This window comes from Stigmatopora argus, chromosome 2 (assembly GCF_051989625.1).
Source record: "Stigmatopora argus isolate UIUO_Sarg chromosome 2, RoL_Sarg_1.0, whole genome shotgun sequence".
NCBI lineage: Eukaryota > Metazoa > Chordata > Actinopteri > Syngnathiformes > Syngnathidae > Stigmatopora > Stigmatopora argus.
Window position 1 is genome coordinate 17434633 of NC_135388.1, and position 21093 is coordinate 17455725.

Here is a 21093-nt window from a genome sequence, read left to right on the forward strand (position 1 = left end):
TAGTGTCTGGCGATATCGTAAATATTTATGGCACAATATAGCTTCTTTCCTTTATTTTAAATTTATCTTATACAGACTTGGAGCAAATGTTGAATATAAAAGCGGTCATGCAACATGATAGTATGAAATGTCTAATACAAATACACTGTTCAGTATGTCTAAAAAATAATATATTATAGAAGGACTATTATTACTGAAAGTAGCAGTGAATTATTGTTTTAAGCATTAAAAGATTACTAAGTGTCAGACAAGATTTGCCACGGATTGCAATGTCAGTTTTTTCCAATATAGCTCAGCCCTACTTTCCAATACAGTAATCCAGATAGAAACCCATACGTCCCTTAACGCGTGACATTTTCCTCATAAGTAATAGATATTCATAAAGGTTTTACCAGATATAAAATTTCAAGAGGCAATTACAATTATCTGGAAAGTCTCAAGTTTGACTTCACATTATCATTTTAACACCAAAGAAATGCCATCATGTTTCATAGTGCTGCTGGGGGACTCATTTGCACAATTGAAAGCCAAAAAAGCAGAATTAAAAGAGTGGGCCACTTCCATGACATCGTACCAGAGCAAGAATAAGCCATAGCATGTTAATTTAAGATGGACTTTCTCTTCCCTCAGGTTTAGATGAGCTCATACTTGACATGAAACTGGCTTAGTGCAGTCCGTAGAGCCAAAGCCAATCGAGTGCCCCCAATGAACACAATGAACCTTCTATATAACCCTGCACTGCTCAAAGAGTTGTTTCAGATCCAATCTCGCTGCAGAGACAAGGGTTAATTCTACCATAACAGCAGTGCGAGTATAGATAAAACCTGACACACCATAAAGAATTTAGGGAGAAAGCTGATGCTCACATCAGTAGTTCAAAATTTCTATTTGTCCAAATTCAACTAACTCCAAAAAGTTGCAAGGTAATGCTCAACTGTGCTGCTACGCATTGCAGCCTCAGTGCCATGGAAAAGTACTGTGGTGGGGGTGGGGGAGGGATATACTTGCTTTTAACACTTAAGGATACTCATAAATAAGGTTTTTGTGTTTTCTCCCGAGTTAGTGTTAAAATAATAACCACTCTGTGTCCTTATTCTGACTAGATATTTAAACAATTTTTTGGGAAAACATGTTTCTTTAAACACAAAGACTAGTTGATAGAACAGATGTTCTCACCCAGATGTGGCACCTTGGTTTTGGTAAGAAAATCTAACAACTACCCATGTCTAAAGTTGCCAAGAGCCACAGGCTGGGCGAAAGGCGATTGCAGCCGGCTAGATTAAGCAGTGCCCACAATAGACTCTCTGTGACTGAGAGCCTCCACACCCTTCCGAGCACATGAAGAGCTCTTTTGACCAAATGATGCCTCAAATTCTCTATTTAACTTACATAGTGGCGGCCTAGCGGACGAGTGGTTAGCGCGTCGGCCTCACAGTTCTCGGGTCGAGGATTCGATCCCAGGTCGGTCCTCACATGTTTTCCCAGGTTTGTGTGGGTTTTCCCGGGGTACTCCGGTTTCCTCCCACATCAGGGTAGGCTGGTTGAACCGTGTGCGGTCGATTGGTCACCGGTCTTTTCGTCGCCGGTCTTTTGGTCGCGGTCTTTTGGTCGCCACGACCGCGACAACGGGCGACCAAAAGACCGGCGACCAAAAGACCGGCGACCAAAATACCGACGACCAAAAGACCGGCGACAAAACAAGGTAAAACAACACGGTCTACGCATCAATAAAAGCCAACAATGGCCATGAGCAGTTTCACTGAGCCGACATGTGAGTGTATAAGAGTTTGTATGTACATGCGTTGTCCCTTTAAGAAGCTACGTCAGTCAGGGTCTTAACAAGTTCTCCAACAAAAAACAATAAAAGTCCGCGAAATTTGGAGCTTTTCTTTAGCCTAATAATTACTAGGACATTAAGTATGACTAAATAGTAATTCGCAGTTTGTATTTAGGGAATTTGAGCAACAATCTAAATGGTAATTATCAATACCCTTCCGGGCGACCAAAAGATCGGCGACCAAAAGACCGGCGACCAATCGACCGTGTACCGGTTGAACACTCTAAATTGCCACTAGGTATGAGTGTGAGCGTAAATGGTTGTCCGATTCAGGGTGCCCCCTGCCTAGTGCCCGTACTTAGCTGGGATAGGCTCCAGCACTCCCCGCAACCTTTGTGAGGAATAGCATTTCAGAAGATGAATGGACTTGCGGAGCTTACACTGTATAAATGTGTATGCCATAAAAGGCATATTTAGGCATATGACTAAAAATCTGACATTTATGTTGAGTGTGACTGGTTGTTCGTGTCCTGATTCCCCGCTGGCTGGTAACCAGTTCAGGATGTATTGTGTATGAAGGGTGTATTGGCTGTCAGGTGGTAAAATTGCATTTCCCAGCAGGAATATTACATTTGCCAAAATTGTAGTCGCATGCACGCCTATAACCATTTTGTTAGTCGTGGCAACTCCATATAAATAACTCTTTACATTGGTCTTAAAAGCGCAAGATAAATAGCAACTGCACATAATTACAAAACTGTACTATTGAAAAGACATTGAGATCTTCCAATCCTGGATGTCCTCCAAAAAGACAGCCAAGAATAAATTCATGTCTGAAAGCTGCAGAATGCTGGCATTGCGGCAGGTATGGTGCAGTTAAATAAAGGTTATTAATAAATTGGGTTGCAATTAGTAGTGAAGTTGTATCCTCGTCAGCTTACATGCATAAAGACTTAGCAGACTAGGAAATTGAAGACTTTACATAGGATGTAAATACGTTCATTGCATTTTAGCTCTGAATATAATGACGATGAGGGCAAGTGTATCAAACTTGAGATTCTACTAATATGTAATGTATTGGAGACTTAATTGATAGATGATTGTACTCAATTTTGCCTTTATATCTTCATCATTTTACTTAGACTAACATGTATTGATATTTACAAAAACAGGGATAAAATAACATCCCTCTGCAAATTGAGAGGAACGATATTGAAGCTCACGTGTGTTTCTGCCTTCTGGGCATGAATTGGATTATGATTTGAATGGTTCAAAAGTATTTGGTTGTGTTGACATAGGAAACATGCTAAACGAAATAGCATCCATGCTGTATCAAGTGCAGGTAGTTTGATTGACATTACGTAGAGGGGAGCGGTGAGGTTTGAGCACAGTAATCGGACACGCCTGCAGCATCTGGGACCTGGCTGGCAATCCTTATTTTCTTCCTTTTTGAAGCCTTACACATTTTTATTGAAATTTGGGAGTCTTTACTTTCTCCCATTTGAACAATATTGATTTTGACTGCAACTGGATAGCCACTTAAAATGCAAATGCTGAATGCTAATCAACCTGTGCAAAAAGAATCATTGGCTACTTGGTGGAATTTGTAGTGCATGCAAGTCATATGGTCCATGTTTTCTCCATTTGACAATTTGACAAGAAATATTAAGAACACTTAATTTTTCCAGGCAGTAGATAGACAACAACACAATCCAATGTAGGAACATTTTATCTAACCGATGCCAGGAACAACCAATTGCAATATTTGTGGCGACACTGTCTGCATAGACGCAATGTTCGGGGGGAAAAACAAAACACCAAATTGTTTGAGTCATTTTGGGAACTTATTAAGTTAAGAAATACGCTTAATATGTTATAACCCAGTACGTGCATGAAAAACATTTAACCCTGTGTTAGGTATTTTGATTCTACGTTGTAAATTTTTGTTGATGTTTTGTGTTTTGTTTATATTGCCCCTTATAAATTATGTGCTTTTTGTTTTAACTGGGTGTTTAAGGGTAAATTAAATGTTAGCAATTCTATTGGTATGTTTAATGTGTAAAATTTCATTTATACAGTGAGTGTTTCCATTGTTTCTCATAATGAACTTGGTTTAAAAAAAAAGTATGTTGGCTAAAAAAAAATCAGTTTGAGTCATCAGCAATCGGCTGAATTTCTTCGAATTTTTCCTTTTTTTAAAATCAGCATCAACGTTTGAAAAGCACATAAGAATTGACATATATGCCAAACAGTACACAGTGCACGGACAGTTTTCAATGAAGGCAAAAGTGTGGTCAAAAAAGTGTGCAAAGCATTTATCTCCAAACAAGCACATAATGAAGACTAATGTATGTATGATCTATGCAGAAAAATGCAAGATTGTGACATTTTGACAGGTTGGATACCAACATGTACAAACACGGCATGTTTTTTATAGGATACATTTAGGAGCACATTTGTCAAAAGCAGGGCATTGTTGAATATGCTAAAAGCCAACACTCTTAACAGTTGCCTGCACGTTTAATTTGGGTAATACTACAGCCCTATCTAACCCTCAAGTTAAGCACCACCTGATGGGATGTCATCTATTCAGGATATATTGATCTGTGTTCCCTCTGAGAATTACACACCATAAACTGTGACTTTGCAAATGATTTCAACAATTGCTGCCATTTAGGCCATCCCACAAAGCCTGACAAGCACTAACCTTGAAGCTACAATAATGGCAGTATATCTAATTTTCTATGATAGCAGCTGCATCATTGCTCCGCTTCTTACATCAGCAGCACTGATCAGCGTCGCAATAACCATTTACCCTCAAGTTCAATCAGGAAGAGCATTTCATGTGTGGTAAATTTATCCAAATCTCGAGTCGGAGGACTTATTGCACGCTCGAAGTCCAGACCGTGTGCGGTCGATTGGTCGCCGGTCTTTTGGTCGCCCGGACCGCAACAACTGGCGACCAAAAGACCGGCGACCAAAAGACCGGCGACCAAAAGACCGGCGACCAAAAGACCGGCGATCAATCGACCGTGTACCGTCCAGACTGACCATTCCAATATACAAAAACAAGATCCAAGTTACAAAATGCCCCAAAACGTATAAATACATTTCCTGTATCCGTTACTTGATGTGTTGTGGTTCATGAAGAAAAATAATTACAAAATCCCCAAAACAGCATGATGCATTTTACTTGAAAATCCGCAACACCAAAAAAGTCAAATAGACAAGAAGTTTCGCAAAGGCTAGTGAAGTCAGTCTTCCAATGAAAACAACAGTTGTTTGCGAAGTCTGTGGGCTATTTTACATCTAAGGTGGTCTGTGGTAATAAAACCTAGTGCATAGTGCTGTGCAAAAACAGAGAGGGTGGCCAAATGTTTACGCATTTCACCAAGTTATTTGCATTGTCTGCTGGGAGACGATCCTCACACAAATCAGTCCCAGCAGGATTACAGAGATAAGATAGAAGCTAAGTGGATTTTACACTGCCAGCAGCAACTTGTTTACCAAAGCCAAACTTTTTTGGTGGAATGTTACAACTTGCATGGCTCTGCAACGGAAAGAGTTGTAAGAACTTTGTACAGCCGCATTTCAAAAGTTAAGGCAGACCATTCATTAAATGTGAGGATATCAGTTTGATCTTGACCCAACAAAAGTGGGACACCTTGCCTAGATACATCTTTACCTACTTTAAGATAACTTCTGTGTTGAGAATTCCAAGGAAATGCATTGTCAATAAATGATAATTTTTGGGGGGTGGTTGGGGGGGGGTTAATAATTAGTAATCCAAGCCTCCCTCAGTGCGTGTGGGTTCCAGTCCAATTCTCTGGAATCAATCAAACGTCCCAAAGGAACTCCCAGGCCACCCTAATCTCCTGGTTTTATTACTTTCCAGACATTCAGTCTTTTTCACCCTACCCCCATCTCCTTTTGTATAGGACTCCTACTAAAGCAAGGAGGGGCTTCTTTCCACACAGCCTCTCTCTTTTCTACCTCCCTTTCCACTACTGCAGACTCAGAGCTCCTCGTGGAGGAGAGGGTCTTTCATCAGGCTTCATGAGCAAGCAGAGACCCGTCAATCCGGGCTTTTCATCCTTAGGAAGCAAAACGAAGGCTTTCCCAAAAACATGAGGAGCCTTTTCTCTCACACAACATTGGCCCGGCCTAATATAGTATTTTTCAAACACATGCTTGAGCGGCTACAATAACACAGTCAAGATGAGGTATGTGATAAATTAACAACAGACCTTTTGTGTAATTATCCCTCACTCTTTTTAAGGCATTGATGTAAATCATTGACGGCCCTATACGTCCAGACCATTTTGACTGGGGGCAAAACTGGCAGCCAGCCCTCCCAATTAAAATGGCAATGAAAGATCAACTAGTCGATCAGTTTAAATAGACGTCAAATCCATTTGGACTGGGAGAGGCTGGCAGCAAATGAATTCTGCCAACCCTCCCAGCCAAACGAGCATTCATAGCCATTCCAGTTTAAATGAATTTAAAGTTAATTGATTTTATCGAGTTTGTTAATTGAGTTGATATTAAAGAGTATTTTATTTATTATTTATTTAAATAGGTGATCAGATCAAACAAAAAAATACACTGTTGAAAATAGTTATATTTATTTTAAAAAAACATCAAGGGCAACAAATGGAATTTTTTAAAAATCAGTTATTAATGCTTTTCTATTTATTTATTAACGGTGTTATTGGGCGGCATTATCAGACTGTTTTTATCATTATAGTATTGCCTCATCTCATCTCATTTTCTGAACCGCTTTATCCTCATTAGGATTGCGGGGGGTGCTGGAGCCTAACCCAGCTGACTCCGGGCCAGAGGCGGGGGACCCCGGTGGTCAGCTGATCACAGGGCGCAAGATTACAGGCAACCATGGAAACTCACACCCATACCTAGGGGCAATTCAGAGTGTCCAATCAGCCTACCATGCATGTTTTTGGAATGTGGGAGGGAACCAGAGTACCCGGAGGAAACCCACGCAGGCCTGGGTAGAACATGCAAACCCCACACAGGTGGACCGACCTGGATTTGAACCCAGGTCCCCCCTGTGAGGCCGACGCACTAACCACTTACTCCACCCAATTATAATACCGTGTTTAACCATTTTTTTTAAATAAAAAAAATATTTTTAAACACATGAATAATGTGGCTTACATTTCCCGAAATGTGATGTTTTCATGAGGTGAACTTATTTTTTCAAGACCAAAAAATAGTCATTCGCCCTATAAAGGGTTAAAATGGCAACAGATTGCTAACAGTGACTTGAGCTCAGGCTGCAATCAATCGCTTTTTGATGTCTGGCATTGAACAGGTGGGGGAGGCAGTGTGACATTTCCCACAACACAAACCCACCGGTTGTTCTGATGGTGAAGAGCTAATGAATTGGGAATGTGTTTATCCATCAGCTAAACGTGTATTGACACCAATGTAATGAGATGTCTACTGGACTGATGGTGCCGCTTCTTTCCCTTAATAACCACTATTTGCACGAAGGCCAAAAAACATCCACGAGCACTTAAACACGTGTTTGCTTTTACATTCCTGAAATCAATTTAGCTGAAGGACGATTGGGGAGACAAATGCAGCCCGGTCAAACAAGTGTGCTTCGAAAACGCTCAAAAAAGGGGGAAAAGGTTGCATGACCTCCTCGGTGTGTAAGTTTCCAGACTTGGAGAAGGGAAAATAGAGCTAAAGTGATGGTAGGAGGAGAGAAAAAAAGAGACATTTACCTTTGTCGACATGCTTGGCCGCCGTGCTCTCCGTGCACAGAAAGGTGAGACAGGAGAGGACAGAGAGGAGACACAGAGCTCCCCGCTCGGCCATCACTTTTCACCAATAAATCTTGGCAGGCTTCAGGAATCCCGGCTTTTTGTTGTTGTTGTTTTTGAACCAAATCCGTTCCTCCAAAAATCCAAGCCGAGGAGGGGAAAAAGTTCAAAACGGCAAGCCGTGAAGACGCATCCGGAGCCAGGTACTTAGAAAAGAGTCCGGGTAAAACATGGAGCTGGGGGGAAAGAGGGAGCCGCAGGTTATAAACACTCCTTTCGCAACTTGGTTCGTAAGCAGAGGTCGGAAGAAGGGAAAAAAATTAAAAGACCAATCAATCCATAACTACGGAGGTGCTGCGCAAAGGCGAGCTGAGCGGTCCGACGCGCCGACTTCGGCGCTCCAATGTCGGCCGCGAGGACGAAATAAAGCGGGGCTGGAAAATCGGGGGGAATGGGATCCAAGCAGAAAAGAAGGAATCTCGTCCGTCAACAGCTCGCCGCTCACCGTCGGGACGTAAGCGAGCGTGAGGGAGGGAGGGAGGGGATAGGCAGGAGAGGGGAGGACAGGAGTGGAGCAGCGTGGCGGTGGAGGAAGAGGAGGGCTGGGACTCCGCTGGCTGGCTCCCCGGAAAACGGGGTGTGGATCGCCGCGGATCTTTGGATCCCGGAACCGATCGGGCAGTCAACAAAATATGGTCAGGAGTTTGTTTGTTTGGGGGATTCCATTTTAGGGATCCCCTGTTAAATAATATACTGGTTATTTTGACCACTTATTCATGTTGAGCAGGGGTCCCCAACCACCGGTCCGTGGACCGGTACCGGTCCACCAGCCACCTGGTGCCGGGTCCGTCAGAGTAGTGAATATGAACGTTTTAAATCTTGCGCTCCTACTTGAAATGAGAAAAGTTGTGATAATAATAAATAATTGTTATGATGCTTGGGACTAGTTGGGGACTGCTGATGTTGAGTACTATGATGACCACTACTTAATTATTATGTTCATCACATTTTCTGAACCGGTTTATCCTCACTAGGATCGCCTGGGTGATGGATCCTATCCCAGCTGACTTCGGGCCAGAGGCGGGGGACACCCTGAATTGGTGGCCAGCCAATCGCAGGGCACAAGGAGACAAACAACCATTCATGCTCACACTCATACCTAGGGGCAATTTAGAGTGTCCAATCACCCTACCATGCTTGTCTTTGGAATGTGGGAGGAAACCGGAGTACCCAGAGAAAACCCACGCATCCCCGGGGAGAACATGCAAACTCCACACAAGTGGACCGACCTGGACTTGAACCAAGGTCCCCCACTGTGAGGCTGACGCGCTAACTACTCAGCCGCCGGGCCACCCATTTATTATGCTGATTACTTATTTATTATTACAATTTCTTGATTATATACCTGTTTGTTTGTTTGTTTCTTGTAGTTATTTGTGCACTTCCCTACTTATTATGTGAGTACTTATTTATTCACTATTTATTTATCACTTATTTATTAATTATTCATTGTTATTATTTATTGATTAGTTATTTATTTGTTTTTATGTTGTTATTTGTGCACTTTGTGGTGAAGATTTAAATCTCATTATACTTGTATAATGACAAGAAAAACATTCAATTCAATTAAAACATTTACCGTATTGGCCCGGATATAAGGCAATCCTGATTATAAGACGACACCCTCTTTTTCAAGACTCAAGTTTGAAAAAATACTTTTTGAACACCACATTCCTTTTATACAGAAAAAAATACAGTACATCTGAAACAAATTATTATAACAATATATTCAAGAGAAAATGCATGTTATTTTGCCTCATTCAAGTCGTGCAAAAACTGTCTATCACATCGTAATATCGAAGCATTTAAATATGTAAACTAAAGTGCAATCACGTGTGTAAATGAATGGGTTCTGGTTTTTCAAATGTAAATAAAAAACAACAAAATTACAATAACTGCATTGACCATCAAAATGTTCAGAATTCGCTTTAAAGATATCTGGCGCAATCTAGCATTGTGAATGGGTATATAGACCTGATCTTAAGATGATTGACACTTTTTCAGTCTTAATTCAATGCAAAAAACACCGTCTTATATTCGGACCAATATGGTACATTTTGAGTCGCATATGCCACAAAATTAATGTTGAATACTGTTTTGCACAGATGTCTATATATGTGGACGCGGTGTCTCAAATTCTCAGTTACAATCAGATTTCCTTTTTTAAAAATTAATTTCAAATCATCAGATTCCTATATTTTCTAATAAAAAAATCTGAATAATTAAAATGCCTTACAAAGGTTTGTGATGAATAAACAATACCGAATGAAAGACTTGTCTTGACATAGCTGAAATTATTTTATGCATGTAAAAAACGAATTGCTGTGCTGTTATTCAGCGCATTGAAACTAAATAGTGTTATCATTATAATAAGATAATAATAAGAATTAATTGGTTAATTATGTATCATTCATCTTTGTTAATCTGATAAAAATATTAAAATTCAGTAAAAGCAATGAATAAATGGTCCATAATTCAAACTCAGGTTGCCAGTTCTCTTAAATGGGAACAAAATATTGACAGTTATCCATTGCACTAATAAACAAGTTTGTCATTCGTATACCATGCCAAAAGGACCGTCCATTTTAATTACCATACCAGATGGGTTTAATATTGAAATTTAGATGCCTAGTTAAACATCTGTATCTTAAATTAACAGTTGACGTCACACAGTGGTTGGAAATCCAAAGAAAGGCTTAAGTAGTAAAAATAGACCCCTAAGCTTCAGATAAAGTTGCTTAAAATGATCCCTAGGGCAGTGTGAATCGTATTTTGGCAGTGGATGAAAAAGACCATAAAAGTGATAGCAGGGCTGTGATTCCAAGGAGAAACCACCCTTGGCTTGCAAATTGGGAAATGAAGAAGACAAAATAGTCCTGTTCAATGTCAAGCCTTAATCAGTATGTATGTAAAAAAAAAAAAGCTGTCACATGAAAATATGGAACAGCTCCCTCCGCTGGTATGAATATCCAAAGACATACTCATCAGGTACAACACCACAACCAGCTTCATTAAGTTAAATTAGGTTATGTTTTAGCCAAACAATACATCTTTCAAGTGTTATCTACATTTAAATATGGCAGTGGAAATAAAAAGAATCATTCCCAGGAACACAATATCCATGTGCTCTTCTGTATTATCAACTGTTACATATTTGAATCAACAAAATAAATTACTAAGTACATCAAACACATTTTACTAGTTTAGCAGGACATTGCTATGAATGATTCAGTGTTTCATCTGTAAGTTGTGCCATGCTTTTTGGTTAACACACAAAGCTGCCAAAAGCGAGAAGAAGAAAAACTCATCCACAAGAAGAAATTCAGCACAGTAATGAATCCCCAAAAAGTCTTACAATTTTTATGTTAAGCTTTAACTATGTATGCATGTGCACAAATTCATCTGCTTTGAACTTTGGAACAATCATCGGCAGAGAGAAGAAAATATTTTTTTACCTTATTGTGGTAGTTAGCAATCTTCATGTGATAGTAGTGTCCAGGCTGGCCCTAAATTGAAGTATATTGTACCTATAAAGCAGGGGTGCAGGTCAGAACTCCTCATGGGGGCGTAAATGGAGCGTTGCTGGTGGAAAGCAGAGTATAAGATAAGATCATGTGCAGAAGAATAATTGTGTCTTTCAATGATAAAATAACATGTTTTGTGTGAGATATGTCATGGCTGTTTCTTGAGTTATTTCTGTAATAAATATGGAATTATGTCTTAAATTTAGAGCGGTAAGGTAGAAGAGTGATCAGCACATCTACCTTTCAGTTCTGAAATGGGGGCCTATGTGGAGTTTGTATGTTCTCCCCCAGATTGTGTGGGTTTTCTCCAGGTACTTCGGTTTCCTCCCACATCCTAAAAACACGCATGCGAGGCTGGTTGAACAGTTTAAAGTGCCCATAGGTTTGTGTGCGAGCGTGGGGTCATTGTCCGTCTTTCTGTGTCCTGTGATTGGCTGGCAACCAATTTAGGGTGTCGCCCGCCTGCTTCCCATATTTGGCTGGGACTTGTTCCAGCACCCCCTCATCCCATGTGACCACAGAGGTGGAGCTCCCATTTTATTCATTAGAAAGACACTAATTAACAAAATGTTCATCCTTCTTTTGGGCAATCATTGAACTAAAACATGAACACTGGCCAATTATAGTTAAATTTTAATTAAAAAAAATAAAAATTAAAAACCCTACCATTGAGTGTTTTGGGGTTCAATTTGTTTTTTTTTTAATTTTCATCTTATTTAGTTTTTAATCAGCATAAATAAATATTAATTAATAACACCTCATACCATGGATACACACTGTCACAGTGATCCGATTGATCTTGTGGGTACTAGGACGTTTGGTCGCCGGACGTTTGGTCGCTGGACGTTTGATCGCCGGACCTTTTATGGCATACACATTTATACAGTGTAAGCTCCGCAAGTCCATTCATCTTCTGAAATGCTATTCCTCACAAAGGTTGTGGGGAGTGCTGGAGCCTATCCCAGCTAAGTACGGGCACTAGGCAGGGGGCACCCTGAATCGGACAACCATTTGCGCTCACACTCATACCTAGTGGCAATTTAGAGTGTTCAACCGGTACACGTTCGATTGGTCGCCGGTCTTTTGGTCGCCTGGAAGGTTATTGATAATTACCATTTAAAATTGTAGCTGAAATTCCCTAAATACAAACTGCAAATTATTATTTTGTCATACTTAATGCCCTATTAATTATTAGGCTAAAGAAAAGCTCCAAATTACCCAGACTTTTATTGTGTTTTGTTGGAGAACTTGTTAAGACCCTGACTGACGTACCTTCCTAAGGGGACAACTCATGTACATACAAACTCTTATACACTCACACGTCCGCTCAGTGAAACTGCTCAGGGCCATTGTTGGGTTTGATTGATGCGTAGACCATGTTGTTTTACCTTGTTTCATACTCGGACGTTTGGTCGCCGGACGTTTGGTCGCTGGACGTTTGGGTCCGGGCAACCAAACGTCCGGTCACGGATCTTGTGTGCGCATTGTTTTTCAGTTTCTGAGTAGAAAATCATGAGGTTTTGAATAAAAATCTAACCATACTTTTAATTTTGTGCTTTGTTTTTCAGACAATGTGTTGGAAATTAGGTCAAAGACAAGTCTCTTCTTTTGTAAAGTAAAAATGTTTTCCAAACAGTGGCCATAGTTTATGGCTGGTCTTGAAATGTCAGTGGCTTTTAATGAATATGTAGTCCAAGCTATTAGGCTTAACAAGTTGTGGTTGACCAAATCATTTCACACTACAATAGACCCATATCTGTGCATATTTTACAGGCAGAGGTGAATGATTCTTTTCAGGCTCATTTGCTGAATATGGTTAAGAATAGACTCTGCACTCCGAAGGCCGTATATGGACATTCAGGTTTAATCATGAATCAGCAAAGGCATTAGCTGCGGTGATGGAGAGAAAGGAATGCATCATTTGCCCAAGCCGACTTCTCAAATGAATCCTAAGATACAAGATATTGCTGTCCACTGCCAACCATCCTCTCCTCTTCTGTTAGACTTCATCATGAGAAGGCAGGCGCTTGCTTATCATCCCAGCTGGAGCTCTGTGCGTGGAGACACTGGCCTTATAGATGGACGAGTATAAACACCAGCTCCAAATCGAATCCTCGATGTAGTGTGGAATTTGCCATGTTGGCTGCTTTGAGTTACTGGCATTTAAATATGTTGAAAGAAACCAACTGTGGAGGCCGTCACATTTTCCCTTGCTTTATAAGTAAATATTTACACATTTTTAGAGAAACCCCGTTGACACGTTATCATTCTAAACATCCTGCTGTTGTGATGATGGCTGCTAAATGTTATGACTTGTACTACAGTGTTGCTCCAAAGCTCAGTTTGCCGTTCCTATTTTGACAACCTCTTGTGCTTTTCCAGATGGGCTTGGTTTGCTTTTCATGCTGCTATGAAAGGGTGCCTTTCTGTTGCTCATAATGAGAATCTTTTCGATGAGTTGAAGTCATTTAGGAGGCTGTCTCGGCAACACTAGAATCCTTGCAAAGATGTGCAACCGCAGGCTGCGTTTTCCTCTGGCTCATCTCCCACCTCCCCCTTCAGCTTCAAGCTCTTGTGGTTGAGGGCCTCTTTCCTGCCAGAGGAGGTTGACTGTTGTTTCTGGAATTGCCATGGCCACTTACACTAGCTCTATCAATCAACATGGACTGCAAATCCTTTAAAAAAGCCAGGAGATTTCGAAGTACTAAATAGAAAACGAGAAGTAGCATCTAATCTTCCGTGATTTTTTGGGGAGGGGAAAATATTTTTGACCTGGCACAAATTCAAGGGGTCTCACTAGAGTTTATTTTGATGTTAGAAGGCTGATTTTACTTGCCTTGTTTGTCGTTATCCCCCCATTTTCCAGTTAGGTGTGAATTTGCAGCCGCAGGGTCGATGTGTAATGGTTTGTCTAAGATGGATGATCATACGAGGTGACCGGTGGACTGGACATGTTGCGTCGTTGGTGTCCAGTCTGACAGTGAAAAGGCAAATGCCATTTTGCAATAATGGGAAATGGGGATGCCATGTGACACGGAAGGACGACAAGTACAGGGTTCTCTCACAGGAAAGTAAAATACCACAATCTATTCTGGCAGAACAGATTGAAGCGATTACTGTGAGGGGAACATTTAGTTTAGGGATTTTTTTCTTCCCTCGCCCTCGAATAGATCTGGCAAGGTGGATTTCCTGACCGAAGTGAAAACGTCAAGGGATGCGCTGTTTCCGCCAAATCCCGCCTTGATCCGCTGCATCTTGGATTATTTTGGGATACATGAGTTACGGCACAAGGACGACTGATGGGTAGATAATTACACTTTTTGGAAATTATATACTCAGCTCTAGATATTTATGACGTGAACGGGACATAAACAGTGTATTTTCATTGCAATTAAATTCCAATGGAATTTCCTGTACTGACTCAGGCAACATCGTGTTGTTTTGGAATAAAAATCAGCAAGACTTCAGTATTGCTCAATGAATCAAACTGACATTAAATGGAACATATGCACATATCATATACTAGGAATATTTTGACCTTAACTCATTCACTGAGATTGACAGTGATAGACTGGTTGCTATTTAGTCATAGCACCATTGACAGTAATATACGTCAAATCTTTGCTCCCAGCCCTCACAGCTCAAATGGATTGGACGTATATTGCCATCAATGGCAGCCAATGTAATTATTTTTTTGTTAACATTGCGCCGATGTAGATAGTTTGACTGCTGTAATTGCTATTATGCCATAGTTACAGAGCTAGGTGATGTAGACCAACGGTCCCCAGCCTTTTTGTCACCGTGGGCCGGTAAAGCTCTTTCTATTTTCTCTTGGACCGGCTAATGGGGAGGGCGACAACTTAAGAGAAAATTGTGTGGGTACGACGGCAAAAAAGCAATTATTTATTATTATTATCATCATAACAACTTTTCTCATTTCAAGTAGGAGGGCGAGATTGAAAACGTGAATATTTTTCACTCTGATGGACCGGCACTATGTAACTCATGGACCGGGATGCGGTCCGGGGACCGGTGTTTGGGGACTTCGGATGTAGACGTTGAAATTATCGGCTACTCTGGACAAAACATGTTTCATAAAGTTGCAGTCGTAAGGCAGCTGTTTAGTCATAATGTTGCATCAATAAGAGTCTCACAAGGAGCGCGATATGGCATTAAAATGCAAGCATCGGTATCAACTAATAAATAATGCACCAATGATGCACAATATTTACTCTTAGAGAGTTACTTTCCAACCACTCTTTCCAAGACAGCAGCATTCACGAAAATTGTTAAGAAAAATAAGCAGTAGAAGAAAGGAAATATTTTTTTAGTTTTGTGAGCCGACTGGAGTTATTATTTTAGTCTGTTTTGTTGAATGTGTTACCTTGGCAGTAGTATATATTTTTACATTTATGGGCATGTACTTGAATTGGTCGAGAAATGTACATGGTAATACCATCAGGGTTTTAAGTATTAATAGCTCGGACATTGATATGGGTGTCTATAATGATGTTAGTTAAAAGAAGGAAAAACTTTAAAAGCAGGCTATAGTAAGTCCTCCGCTTGTAAAAGTGATTAGCACATTACGGTACTCGGACGTCTGGTCGCCGGACGTTTGGTCGCCGGACGCTTGGTCGTCCGGACGTTTGGTCGCCCGGACGTTTGGTCGCCCGGACGTTTGGTCGCCCGGACGTTTGGTCGCCCGGACGTTTGGTCGCCGGACGTTTGGTCGCCGGACGTTTGACAACATGACAGAGAGTTTACTGTTGAAACCAGCTCTCAAAATTATATTCATGAGAGAGAGAGTTTAATATCTAAATATCTACTGTTGAAACCAGCTCTCAAAATTATATTCACCCGGGCGACCAAACGTCCGGGCGACCAAACGTCCGGCGACCAAACGTCCGGTCACGGCACATTACAGCACAGACATTAACATTTTGGCCTTTGAGTGGATTTTAAGTGTTAGTTTTAAAGGTGTTTATTCATTTACTGTCACCAATAACAGGTAGACACAAAGGTTGTCTGAACAAGCCAGAATTTATTTTAAATTTTATGTGAGATGATCGATGAGATTATTGCGGGATCATTATTCGCCGATAGCACACATTGAGATAATGGAATCAGTATCAGGAGCCAAAAATTGAATTGAATTGAATGCTTTTCTTGTCATTATACAAGTATAATGAGATGGTGCAACACTAGTCATAACTGCACTAAAAGATGTATTTTAGCATATCAAATTGCTCATTTTAATTTGCATTAATCCAGAAATGTCCTTTTAACAAAATGTTTTTGCATTTTGTACAAATGATGATAAGTGATATGATAATGGAAATTACAATGAAATGACTAATTCTTGGTACACATTTGAGTCCTTGATCTATTGCATATCTCACCCAACATCTTAAACTCAGGGAAAATGGATTAAACTTATTTATTTAGAGGAATATTATCTATTCATATGAAGCGATAGGCTGGCAACCAATTGAGGGTGTACCCCGCCTACTACCCATTATTGACAGGGATAGGCTCAGTCACCCTTGCGACCCTCGTGAGGATAAGCAGCATGGAAGATGAATGAATAAACTATTTATGCTGACCTTGGAGGGAAGATCTGAGTTGTATATATATATACGTATGTCTGCACTTCTGTCTGAAAGCCGTTCTGGAAATCACTGATGAGCTGGAGGGCAGGATTTGCACTTTGGTGGTAATGTTTAAAGAGTGTGAGAAATGGAAGACAAGATGATAAGATGTTGTTTTTGGAATGCACTCATCTATCCTGACAAGCATTTAAGGGGCATCCAGTATGCATAGAAAGAAAAATAGATACACTTTTGGGGTTTTTATAGCATTGCAAAGTCATATTTTCACCATGTCAAGTATTATTATGATTATTTTGAGATGAGCTTTAAAACTTCGAAGTATAGTGGCTTGAAATCTATTCACTTTGACTTCTCTGGCACAGAAGTATATTGCTACAAAATCAGAATAAAACCCACAGCTGCACTAAGCTGGAATTTCAATTGAACTTTTTTTTTTAAGGCCGAACATATCATATTTGATGCATGAATTTTGAGCAATGTGATTTTTCTTCACTGATGAAAATTTGTTTAGGGGAAACTTCGTGAAATATAAATAAAAATGTTATTTTGTTTTTTTCTTGGCTCACAGGATTGTTTATTGACACTTAAAAGACATTTTTGTATAAGTATGCTTTGGTGAAAATCATACAGTATATCAGGCCTGACATACAGGCAGGTGCTAGTCTAAAAGTCATGTTATTTATTTTTCATTGAAGAAAGGTATCCTTCTCAATTCAATCAAGTCAAAGCGTCAATGGGATACCAAAACAAAGAAGGAAACAATATCAGTTTGAGGAATCTGTAGAAACAGAATTCCCTTACATGGGAATCCTGAACAGTCACAGAAAACATAAATATTGTGGAGTGAGCTAAGGTTAAAATGAATTTACTTACCAAAAACCAAGACAGCAGCACCCACACAGTCAGCCCAACCCCATTGGAAACAATAACCACCAACACGAATTACCCAAATGAACCAAGAGGCAGCAACACTTTAAATACACATTCACAACCATTTGATTGTGTTAACGACGACCATCAACTCGCACCCATAACTCAGCATCCATGCAGTTTACAAAGCACAGGAAGACAGCTATACCTCGAAATGCAAACAAATCAAGGCTGTATAGACGAAGCCCACACGAGAGCACGAACATATCTACCGTAAAGCGTAATTAGGGCCATCATGTAAAAACAACGATCCATACATCAACTCTGCTTTCAGCTCTAAAAAATACAAAGATTGAGTTTACACACTTAGAGAAGGTCTCATTTCATTTTCTGAACTGCTTCATCCTCATTAGGGTCGTGGGGGGTGCTGGAGCCTACCCCATCTGACTCCAGACCAGAGGCAAGGGACTCCCTGAATCGATGGCCAGCCGATCGCAGGGCACAAGGAGACAAACAACCATTCACGCTCACATTCATACCTAGGGGCAATTTAGAGTGTCCAATCAGCTTACCATGCATGATTTTGGAATGTGGGAGGATACCACAGAAAACCCATGCAGGCCCAGGGATAACATGCAAACTCCACACAGATGGCACCACCTGGATTTGAACCCAGGACCCCAGAGCTGTGAGGCCGACGTGCTATCCACTCGCGCCACCGGGCCGTCCGTTAGAGAAGGTGAAGAAATTCATTCACTCGTCTATAACGAACCGACAGCCGTTTCTGCCCACCATAAAACAAATTTCAACTCTCTACGATGCACGGTTTGGACAAACGTAGCGTGAGAATCTTAACATATCCAACCATCCATCCATCCATCCACAAATCACGTTCTATAAGGATTATTATAGATAAAGACAGACTTGCATACATTTTGTAAAAAAGATATCCATTTAAATAAGAGTCATTAAAAATGGTGACCTTCTCATCATAAAATGAATGCAACATGACTATTCCGTAAAGTGCAATTTAAAGTTTCCATAGCTATGTAGTACTACCAGACATTAAACTATGAATAAAAATGGTATCAAAATCAATATACAAACCATTCCATCTCTATCTGTTATTTTGCAATTAAACATGGCAGAATATAAATCAAGACTACACACCTGTAGTGCAATAACTTTAATATGTGTTTAATAATAGTTAATAAATGTTGTATATTGTTCAGACATTATTCATTAATTCATTTTCTGAAGTGCTTCATCCTCGCTAAGGGTCATGGGGGTGCTGGAGCCTATCCCAGCTGATTTGGGCCAGAGGTGGGGGCATCTTGAATTGGTGGCCAGCCAATCGCAGGGCACGAGGAGACAGACCACAACCATTTGTGCTCAGACTCATACCTAGGGGAAATTTAGAGTGTTCAACCAGCCTACTGTGCATGTCTTTTGAATGTGGGAGGAAACCAGAGTGCCCGGAGAAAACCCACGCAGGCCCGGGGAGAAAATGCAGACTCCACACAGGTGGACCAACCTGGATTTGAACCCAGGACCCCAGAGCTATGAGACCAACGCGCTAACCACTCAAGCCGCCGAGCTGTAATTCAGACATAATTGTTACAAAAATAATTTCTCATACTTATTTGCCACGTAGATAAAACAAGTACACCCATGTGGACAAAATCATTACTGTAGTGTGATAATTGCGTCAGACAAAGGGGATGCAGTAGTAGCCAAAATGCGTTGTGCTGGGCTTCTGTAGATTTATCAATTATAATTGTGTTTTATTGCTTTTCTTAGTGACAATGTCTGTGTAGGGAGAACGAAGTTATATGTAATGAGTTTATTAATCATTGCTTATCATTCATTATTTATTTCATTTGGGCACCACTAGTGTAAATGGTTGTTTCTCACCTACCAAATCCCAGGAAACCTCATTAAGAGACAACTAAAGCTCAAATTAAGTACAGAAATAAAGATGTTACCAAACCTAGCAAAAGAACAAAAAATATGCCTTCTGCTCAATATATCACAATATGCGTGATAAGGAATCCTCATGACGAAAAGTCATTGCACATCACTAATGTGCAATGTATGTACAGGACTCATTAGCCTTAATGTTGTTTATATTCCAACTCAAGGTAAGATCAGGCTGAAAAAATTTGACCTGACCCAACCTGGCTCACGGGTCCAAAAACCCGACCCGGACCGAACCCGAGGAATTAACTTGATTTGCAAGCCCAAGCCCGAAGCAAACCTGAAAATTCATATTTTTTTATGAGAACTCGGGACTCCCGACCCAAGTCTTTTTTTTAACAAAATCTAAGTTTAAAAAAAAACTGTACAGTAATCCCTCGATTATCGCATCTTCACTTATCGCAAATTGACTACTTCACGATTTTTTTCCGCTATTAATTATTAAAAAAATCAAAAAATCAATATATATATATTGAACGTTCATAAAAATGTAAATATCCACGCAGAAACTCGTAAGCGGCCGCCACATCGTGCTAGTATATAGTACATATTTTTTTCAGCGAGAGAGAAGCCCGGCCCGACTGGAACCCAAAGTAATCATTGACATTCTAGGCCCAACCCGACCCAAAATATTGGGTCGGATTGGGTTTGGGCTTGGACCTGGGCTCAAGATCTTACAGGTATACTGACAGTAAAAGGCGAAGCTCGTGATGTTTTTCCATAGACATTTTCTCCATCATACCTTAAATTAATAGGTTTCAGAAGCAAATAGCATGCTGCTTACTGTTGAAAATTAGCTCATAATTCCAAGAAGGACATTAATAGATAAGGAAAGAAATAAAAGGCTCAGGTTGGGTAGGAGGAAGTGAAACAGATGGCCACCCACTATGTGTGTGCCACAGCTCAAGGTTTAAGCCGTCTGCTTCACTGGGCTTTGTTGGTGTATGGCTGCGCTCTCAGTCGTCACAGTGTATCCTGCATTGTTGGCACCGATTTGCCCTTGTCAGAGGATTGTCTGGTTGATTGAACATGTTAAATCAGTCAAACCAGTGATGAGCGAAATCACGCTCACTGGCTCATCAGCTTCTGCCAAACATGAGTTGGTTTCTAAAAGGAAAATCATAGCCACATGAGCTAAATTATCTTTATTTGGTTTACGAGATATTTGCTATCATAATTAATGATAATAATTTGGTATCTGGAACAGTGAGGGAATAAATTCGATAGGGCCCGGTTTCTTCTTTTCAAAAATATGTTCAAGTGTGTTTGTCTTTTACTTACTAGCTTGAAACCTACAGGCAACAAAATCCACAATTATCTGATATTTAATCAGCACTGAGAATAAAAATCAAAAATCGGTTCCATGGATTGATGCATACGTGTATACATCCTTAGGATATACCAACCAAGTTTTATTGTGATCCATCCATGAGTAGCTGAAGCCTTTTGGGGTCCTGGATTCAAATCCAGGTCGATCTGCCTGTGGG

General features: G+C 40.4%; 1 protein-coding gene across 13 annotated transcripts in view; it reads right to left on the reverse strand.

The window, feature by feature from the left end:
• neo1a (neogenin 1a) overlaps positions 1-21093 on the reverse strand; it is a 188710-nt gene that overhangs the window by 125758 nt on the left and 41859 nt on the right. For 11 of the 13 annotated variants that reach the window (XM_077591700.1, XM_077591647.1, XM_077591692.1 and 8 more), the window contains exon 1: positions 7528-8132. In XM_077591700.1, the coding sequence (XP_077447826.1) occupies positions 7528-7621 (94 nt within the window). In that variant the 5' untranslated portion in view covers positions 7622-8132. Of the gene's footprint in view, positions 1-7527; positions 8133-11081; positions 11209-21093 lie in introns of those variants that run through there. The other 2 variants (XM_077591592.1, XM_077591602.1) reach the window with 1 other exon arrangement.